The following is a 9,665-nucleotide window of genomic DNA, read 5'->3' as shown; positions in this document are numbered from 1 at the left end:
AATCCTATTATTATTATTAATGTTGTTTCTGACTTATAGTGACCCTAAGGTGAACCTGTCATAGGGTTTTCTTGGCAAGATTTGTTCAGAGGAGGTTTGCCATTGCCTTCCCTTAAGGCTGAGAGCATATGACCTGCCTAAGGTCACCCAGTGAGTTTCATGGTTGAGTTGGAAACTGAACTCTGGTCTCCAGAGTCATGGGCCAACACACAAACCACTATGCCAGCTATGACTATGTTTGGGTCACACAGTATACCGAAAACCCACACATACAGACTGATACCTGCACAAGAACTCCAATCATCACCCAAGACAAACAAGAAGCACAATCAAAACACTGGTAGACTGAGCAAAACGCATCTGCGAACCCCACTTCTTGGAAGGTGAACTGAAGAATCTGGACCGGGCTCTACAGGCCAATGATCATTCCAGCTCAGACATCAGAAGGTCTGCCAGGCCCAGGAAAACCTAGAGGAGTGAAGACAAGCAACCACCCAAAGGGAAGGTATTTTTACCATACATCAAAGGAGTCACAGACAGAAGAGGCAAAGTGGCGAGGAAGCACAACCTTCAAATGGTTTACAAACCAACGAAGAAAATCCAGCAAATGCTTCGCCCAGCCAAGGACCACAGAGACCCTCTCACAGCCGTAGGAGTTTACCGCATACCATGCAGCTGCGGACAAGTCTACATAGGGACCACCAAATGCAGTGTGCAAACAAGAATCAAGGAACACGAGAGACACTGCAGTCTGGGTCAGCCAGGAAAATCAGTATTAGCAGAACATGCCACAAACCATCCTGGGCATAAAATACTGTTTGAAAACACTGAAGTTCTGGACAATGCCAACCACGACCATGTCAGGACGCACAGGGAAGCCACTGAAATCCACAAAACACCTGGACAATTTCAACCGGAAAGAAGAAACCCTTAAAGTGAACAAAATTTGGCTACCAGTCCTGAGGAATAGCAAAATAAGGACTCAGCAAATGCAAATTCAGAGTCAGGGGCTTTCCCAGCAGATAATGATCACCAATTAGCAGACATTAATCCTCTTTTGCATTAGCCTCCCAGGCTGAGGCTAGCCATCAACACAGAACAATACACATGCAAATCACTCCTGCATTCCCAGGCTCACACAGTATATACTGACCCACTTCTTCCAGGCAAAGCATTCTCTGAAGATGCCAGCCACAGATGCTGGCAAAACATCAGGAAGAAACTTTTCTGGAACATGGCCACATAGCCCGAAAAACCCACAAAAAACTATGCCAGCTGGTTCCCAATTATTGTATACACATAGCAAATACACATAGCAAATATATAATTGGAACCCAACATACTAAACAGAAACGTGTCAGGAAATGAGGACTAGCTGGGCTAGCCAGAGAATCTCATGATATAATATGTGAAAAGGTATTTTTTCCCCATGATCCCTACCAGAGGCAGTACTGGAAACATAAACTGTTTAGCCTTCTTGCTATTTTTCTAGGTAGGGGGAGAGGAGAGTCTGGTTCAGTCTGAGAAGTTGATCACGCAGGGAAAACTGAAAGTTTAAAAGGATCAGAACCCACAGTTATCCAGCACATTAGGCAAAATTGGGCAAATGGTTTTCAGACAGCGTTAAACGCAAACCACTTAGAATCTGACAAGAAAATGACATGAACCAGGAAATAAGCATTTTCAGGAAAATATCAGACATTCATTTCCATTTCTTTCACGAATTCGCTTTTTTTGCACAATTGCTGTAGTGTGAAAGCTACTTGCGGTTTGTTCATGGGATTCTGCCTGTTTTTGTGTCGGTTGTCAGATTTCCCATGGTTCTTTGGGGTGAATTTACTTCCAGTGCCATGGAGTAAGTAAAATAACTACCCACCCTTCTTTGTAGCCAGAGCTCTTAAAACAAACAGCTGATGCAAGGTCAGAGAGAGAGAGAGAGAGGGGGGGGGGGGGAATGAGGTCTGAGTCCGGGGGCACTCCCGTGTGTGTGTGTGTGTGAGCCGCAGTGGTCCCCAAACTGTCCCCTTTAAGGGATTTTAGACTTCCGCTCCCAGGATTCTATGCTATTGACCAACATGGCTCAGGCTTCTGGGAGCTGAAGTCCAAAATCCATAAGGGGGCAGTTTGGGGATCACTTCAGCCTTCCCTCCAAGCCAGAGGTCTTAAAGAAACAGCTACTGAGGCAAAGGCAGAAGGCAGGGACACACATACACACAGATTTGTTGAGGTCTACTTGTGAAAATAATTTGCGCATTTGATCGCTTTTTTGGGATGCACGCGCTTTTATAATTTCCAGGATGGAGGCACATTTGGTCCCGTCGTGTGAAAACCATTTGCGCATAAGTGCAGATTGATCTCAGATTCTGCACAGGATAACAGTGCTTTGCATGTGAAAACCATTTGCGCACTTGTGAGTTAATAACGGGTTTTGACCATTTTAAACTTCCAATTTTTCCCTGTGTGATAAACTTCTGAGTGTTTTACAGGCTCCATAACTAGTGGGAGGAAGTTGGATCATTCCTTTCTGTTCTTTAGCCACTATAGAGGAAATATACTTAATCTATGAACTTTGATTGAATAAGGGCATAGGCATAGGAAAAAGACACAGGTACTGCTCAAAATGGCTGGCATCTATAAAGCAGGCTTCAGGATGGCTGCTGTGAAAGGTTGCAACATGTCCACACACTCTCTTTGCTTGAGAGGTGCTGTTACAGATACGGGGCTACTAAGACAAGGATTAGTGGAGTTGGAGTGGAAGCAGCCCTGTCAAGGTCAGCTCCCATTTCCATAGTCCCCTTTGAATATTCCTTATCAGTAGTCCTTTGAGAACTAGAGGCTGTACAAACAGCCACTAAGGGGTGGCATGCAGCTGCCACTTTCCCAGCTGGATTGAGGCCACGGCAATTTCCAAAGTGTGACACAGCTGCGGCAGCATGGCTGTATGGTGCCCCTTCAGCTCTGCATCATCTGGATGCAGTGCTGGAGTTGCGCCATGATGCCATGAGTCATCTGGAAGGTGCACGGCATCATGAAGTCCTGGGGGTGGAGTCAGAGTGTCCAGCATCAGGACGCTGCACCCTGACTCTGCCCACAGGCCAAAACAAAGTGCTGGTCTGTACAGGGCCTAAATCCTCTATTTCTAATTGTTGCTAAAAGGAAACTGACTCCAGTGCTTCAGACATTTTAATGTTGGAGGCACAAGAAGGATCCATTTCAGTGCAAATAGGTTCAACAGCTTTGTTAGTATAGCGCAAGTCTTCATAGGGACCACCGTATGCAATATCCAAACACGAATCAAGGAACATGAGAGACACTGCAGACTGGGTCAGCCAGAAAAATCAGCAGTAGCGGAACACATTATAAACCATCCTGGGCACAAAACGCCAACAACTATCAGGTCAGATGCACAGGGAAGCCATTGAAATCCACAAACACTTGGATAACTTCAACAGGAAAGAAGAAACCCTTAAAGCAAATAAGGGCGCTTTACAGACGGGTCCTATGGGATGCCTTTGTGATGTGTGAGGGGCGGCACTTCCAGACGCCCCTCACCCCTCACACATGATGAGGGCGTCAAAATGGTGCCGCTGTGTACACACGGGCGTCACCATTTTGACGTGACGGACACCTAGCGTCCGCATGTCCCGGCATCATTGTGACGCCATGAGTGCGGCATTGGCGCACTGCAGCGTCACAATCGCATCGCAGAAAGAACCCACTTTTTGCGGGTTCTTTTTGCTGCGTGAGGGAGCTGCACGGTTTGTCTGCTATGGCTCCCCTGCGCAGCAAACCAGGGCGCCGGGAGACCATCCTTTTTGGACGGTCTGTCCCACACCAAAGTTTGGCTACCATTCCTGAAGAACACCAAAACCAGGACTCAGCCAAGGCAAATGAGAAACCACTCAGGGTCAGGGGCTTTCCCAGCAAACAATGATCACCAATTAGCAGACACGAATCCTCTTTTGCATATCCTCCTACCCTGAGGCCCAGCCATCAACAACAGAACAATACACAGATTAACATGGGAATCACTCCTCCTTTCCCAGGTTCACACAGTGTGTGTGTGTGTGCACACGCATGTGTGTATGTATTCACTCTCTTCCAGGTCAGCATTCTCTGAAGATGCCAGCCACAGATGCTGGCAAAACGTCAGGAATAAACTCTTCTGGAACATGGCCACATAGCCCGAAAAACCCACAAAAAACTATGGATCCCGATCATGAAAGCCTTCAACTTTACATGAACATGCTTGGGACAGGACAGCTCTGAGAAGAAGAGCCAGATTTAATAGATATGGCCTTAACTGTTCCCATCCCTAGGGCATGTTAGAGACGTATGAAAGGGGGAGAAAAACAATAGAAAAGAATGGGTGAAGTAGCAAGAAAGAACAATTAATGTGAGGAACCAAAGGTTAAAGGCTTCTTTCTTTCTTTTTTTAATAGGATAATTAAAAATATTCCTTTTTATAGGATTCAGGAAGGAAAAAGAAGGGGGAAAAGGTATTTTAAATGAAGGAATAAGGCCAGAGAAAGTAGAGAAAATGAGCGTACAGTCTTTCCTTTTCACATGGGACTTCCCAGAGGATATCCATTGGGGTTTGGGTCCAGGACCCTACCGAGGATAACAAGAATTGTGGATGCTCAAGTCCCATTCAATACAATGGCATAGTCAAATGGTGTCTCCTATATAAGCACACACACACACACACACACACATATAGAACTGAGATATCTTTTTAAAATGTTTTCAAGCTGTGGATGCTTGAGTGTGTGGATAAGGAATCTGTGGATATGGAGAACCAACTGTATAACAAATAAATAGAGATATTAGGTTGGTGCTGGGGAATCCCTCTTGTCAACATTTTCTACTTCTGTTCTGCACAGTTGGTTTTTAAAAATAGCACATTTGCTAAATAATAAGACGTGAGTATGAGTATGTTTTAATAGTTCAAATAGCAGAATATTTTACAGACACAAACTTTAAAAGCTTGAAAAAAGTATGTTTAAAATGGGGTTTTAGGTAAAATTTAGATAGCTAGTTCTCCATCCAAGCTCATGAATCTGCAGAGAGACTTTTGAAATTTAAGTATGAAGAAAAGGAGCAGAAAACTAATTATAAAATTAATTGTTTTAGACTTGTTCATTCAATTTATTTATTTTGAATGATTCAGAGCTTGGAGGTCTATCACTGCCAGTGGCAGCAGATCTCACTCAACTCACCATTCTGAGGCTGTATATGAAGCATTTGGGTATGTCCAATGTAAATGATTACAAAACCAATTCCCATGAAGACCACTCCAGTAGACTCCTCTGGGTAGTAAAGAAAGAAGTGTTTTCTTTGGGGGGGGGGGAAAGGTATAAAATATGAGAGACAGAAATGGAGCACTATTCTATAAAATACTGCACATCAATTTTTAAAAAGATATACGAACAAAACTGCTAAAGACTGATATTTTCCATCAGAGATTCTTTATGACATATCTAATATCGTACAAGAAAAGGTACTCATTGTGAAAACAAAATTTGATACCTTCTCCTTTGCACTAGTTATCCAGACAAGGTCTGTGTCCCTATAGTGTTTACACATATGTCTCGCCTGTATCCAGTTTTGGGGATTTCCTCTGCTAATGTAATAACAACTGCCATACCAATAAAACCAGCCTTCTTCAAGAGGACACCTCCCACCAATCAAGGACCCTGAAATGTGAACAGAAAGACATGCTGAATTAGAGGCAGTTCAGGTATGTTTTGCTACATATGTAGGCCAAATGCAATAATAAATTATTCCGTACTTTTCACAGTAATATAATAGCAATTCTGTTTGTCACTCATTAGCAGGCATGTGTGAACACTGGGAACAGGAAGGGAGAAAGGTCACATGAGTGAATGCCTTGTGCTGCAGCTCAGAACAGGTTGCTTACCTGGAACTGTGGGCCTGAACAGACAGACCAAAATAAAGCAGCTTTGGGCCACTTTGGAGGTGTGCTGTTTAAACGATGCACACATTCTAAGAGGCCGGAAGCCACACAAGCTGTGCTTCAGTCCTAAGGACTGGAATGCAGTTTCTGCATTGCTTCTGGCCTCTTAGGACGTGTGCATAATTTAAACAGTACACCTCCAAAGTGACCCGAAGCTGCTTTATTTTGGCCTGTCTGTTCAGGCGCTGTATCCGCAAGTGGTCATCTATGAATTCACACAAATAAATTAAGCTGTACCTGTGCAATGCAATATTTGGAAGCTTCTATAGTTTAAAGATCACATTTTGGCAGTAACCCACCCTTTCTGCCCTAATTATATAACTACCTCAGTGATGTATCCCTCTCTTAGTACCAAGTCCATTCCAGCAAAACATATATTTCACAATAAAAGGCAGAATTCAAGAGGAGAAGCAGGTTAGTTGTGTGAGTGCATAGATAACCAAAGAACTACAATTGCAGATAAGCAACCTGTTGTTATTTAAAGGAGAATACTGCACATATAGTGCTGCTGTTCGACTTTTACTGCTACAGTTGCCTCCTGTGGAATGCTGGGATTTGCAGTTTAGGGAAAGACATTTAGACTTCTTAGCCAGAGAGCTCTTAAGCCTCACTGAACTACAAATGCCACAGGAAGCAGCCAGAGCAGTAAAAGACAAACAGCAGCACAATAAGAGTGCAGTGTAGTATTCTCCATAGTCTCTGTGACCCACACAAATGGGACACCTGTGAGCTAATAATATCTGGAAGAGAATAGTCATGAGGAAATGATGCAATAATTGCCCTTCCAAATGAGTAAGCAGACTGTGATTTACTGTCCATTGCACAGTGATAGATAAATGTAGACAGTGGGCCACAAGTAGCTGTTTTGTAAACACTGGGTAGTGAAAAGTGGTAAAGGCAGCCATTGCTGTAGATTATTGGGCTTTCACTCCAAGGGGTTTATGGGCTACCTGATATGTGGGAGAAGTGGTAGATATTGCCCAGCGAGTAAGCCTCTGAAGTGAGGGTGGGTAATGTTTGGGCTATTATAACATATAAAAAGGATTTCCCCATTCTTTCTAAAGTGCCTGGTTCTGTCTGCATAAAAAACTAAAGGCCTACTGACAATCAAGGGAGGAAGGAGAAGAGAAAGTTAAGAGGTGATATGATAGCCTTATGTAAAGGGATATCATATAAAGGATGGAACAAACTTGTTTTCTGCTGCTCCAGAGAATAGGACCTGGAACAATGGATGTCAGGAAAAGAGATTCCACTTAAACATTAGGAGGAACTTCCTGATAGTAAGAGCTGTTTGATAGTGGAACACACTCCCTTGGAGTGTGGTGGAGTCTCCTTCTTTGGAGGTTTTTAAACAGAGGCTGGATGGCCATCTGTCAGGGATGCTATGATTGAGAGTTCCTGCATGGCAGGGGGTTCGACTGGATGACCCTTGTGGTCTCTTCCAGTTCTATGATTCTGTGGCCCGTTACACACGAGCTCTTGAGGCACCCCCATCACGTGATAAGGGTTGGCTGGGGAGCTAGCGTCCACAGCAGCCTCACCCCTATCATGTGATGGCGGCGTAATAATGGCGGTGCCCTATACACACAGGCGCCGCCATTATTACGTGTCGGACGCATAGCGTCCGCGCGGCGCTTATGACATCGCGAGTGCGCCATTGGCACCTCACGGCATCATAACCGCGCCGCCGGAAGAAGCGCCATTTTGGGGCTTCTTTTTTAGTCCGCACGGGAGCCGCACAGTTTGGCTGCTGCGGAGAAACCAATAGCGCTGGCAGACTGCCGCTTTTAGGCGGTCTGTAACGGGCCTTAGTTTTCTCTCTTGTGCAGCAGACAGCTGTGGCATAAAGGAAGGCAAAGTGATGTCTTGGGTCAAGTGAAAGTCTGACACTATTTGGGGGAGAAAGGAAATATCGGTCCAATACTACCCTATCCTTGTGAAACTAGCAATAAAACCTGTAACACATCTCTCCTAACCGCCTAATGGTGTAATTGCTATGAAAGGCCATCTTTCAAGACAGTAAGCAGAGATCAACTGTAGTACCCATCCCTACATGTGTTAGCTATTTGTTTGAATTCCTCTTCGGTGATTTCCCCCCTTTTCCATTTCTTATACATCTCCCATTTAAAACCTAGTTCAGCTGAAAGTTCTTTAGTCATCCAACCTGATTTCTTGAGACACCTCCCATTTTTCCTCCTTGTTGAAACAGTTTGAAATTGTGACTTCAATATCCCCTTTTTGAGAAACTCCCACCCATTCTTCTTTTTTAGTATTCCTGACCACAGGATCACCCCCAATATTTCCCTTAGTTTATTGACGACAGCTCTCCTAAAGTCTAGAATGCATGACTGACTATGTCTGGCTTCTCCTTTCCGCTGTATAACAAACTCTAGGAGAACATGATCACTCCCACCTAAGGATCCCACCAGTTGAACCACATTAACCAGGTCATCCCTGTTGGTTACAATTAGATCTAAAATAGCCGATAAGATCTAAAATAGCTGATCCTCTTGTTGTCTCTTCCACTTTTTGGACAATGACATTGTCTTCTAGACAAGTGAGGAATGTGCTAGACCTTGAGGTTTTGGCTGATTTTGACATCCAGCAAATATCAGGATAGTTGAAGTCACCCATCACTACTACATCCCTCCTTTCTAAATGTGTGGGCATCTGATTAGAAAGGCAACATAGAGTTCCTCAGTCTGACATGGGGGTCTGCAGTAGACTCCCACAATAACATCCCTGTTGTTGCCTTCCCTTTTAATTTTTATCCAGATGGTCTCCACCTGATTTCCAGGATTTAAGTCCTGGATCTCTTCGCAGGTGTAAGTATCCCTGACATATAATGCTATTCCTCCTCCTTTTCTGTTTGGCCTGTTTCTTTTAAAAAGGTTTTACCCCTCTATTCCTACATTCCAATCATGAGACTCATCCCACCAGGTTTCAGTGTTGCCTATTATATTGTATTTGCTTTGTTGTGCGAGCAGTTCAAGTTCATCTTGTTTATTTCTCATGCTCTGTGCATTAGTGTAGAGACACCTAAGATCATGGGTCCTCCCCGCTAGCTACCTGTGTAGAGTTTTTTCCCTCCCACTGTTGGGTCCCTGCACTATTTGCCTTCTATAACAGTTTGACTGTTATCTCCAACCCTTGGTAAAAGGGCTTTGAAAAAGGTAGGGTTACTACTAAAAGTGATAACGCAGGTCTAGAAGGTTTGTGCTGCATTACAGAGACACAGATCAGACCCATTTGCATGAGTCATAGAGACTATGAAGAAGAACCATGTGTTTTACATTTTTCTCAGGGGGTGTTCTCAAATGTCCAAAAACCCAAAGTCCTGTTCTCATTCTCCACCTCAATCCTTATAAAACCATAGAATCATAGAGTTGGAAGAGACCGCAAGGGCCATCCAGTCCAACCCCCTGCCATACAGGAACTCTCAATCAAAGCATCCCCAATAGATGGCCATCCAGCCTCTGCTTAAAGACCTTCAAGGAAGGAGACTCCACTACACTCCGAGGGAATTTGTTCCACTATCGAACAGCCCTTACTGTCAGGAAGTTCTTCCTAATGTTGAGGTGGAATCTCTTTTCCTGTTGCTTGCATCCGTTGCTCTGGGACCTAGTCTCTGGAGCAGCTGGAAACAAGTCAGCTCCCTCCTCAGTATGACTTCCCTTCAAGTATTTAA

The 9,665-nt window shown here is 44.1% G+C and overlaps 1 protein-coding gene across 1 annotated transcript in view; it reads right to left on the bottom strand.

Moving 5' to 3' along the window:
* LOC121920758 overlaps positions 1 to 9,665 on the bottom strand; it is a 100,931-nt gene that overhangs the window by 48,649 nt on the left and 42,617 nt on the right. The window contains exons 9-10 of the mRNA XM_042447934.1: positions 5,530 to 5,696; positions 5,220 to 5,335 (exon numbers count right to left, since the gene is read on the bottom strand). Of these exons, the coding sequence (XP_042303868.1) occupies positions 5,220 to 5,335; positions 5,530 to 5,696 (283 nt within the window). The remainder of the gene's footprint in view (positions 1 to 5,219; positions 5,336 to 5,529; positions 5,697 to 9,665) is intronic.

The sequence above is a fragment of the Sceloporus undulatus genome, chromosome 2, assembly GCF_019175285.1.
Source record: "Sceloporus undulatus isolate JIND9_A2432 ecotype Alabama chromosome 2, SceUnd_v1.1, whole genome shotgun sequence".
Lineage (NCBI taxonomy): Eukaryota > Metazoa > Chordata > Lepidosauria > Squamata > Phrynosomatidae > Sceloporus > Sceloporus undulatus.
Note: the sequence above shows the minus strand (reverse complement) of the source record. Positions and strands in the feature narration are given on the sequence as shown.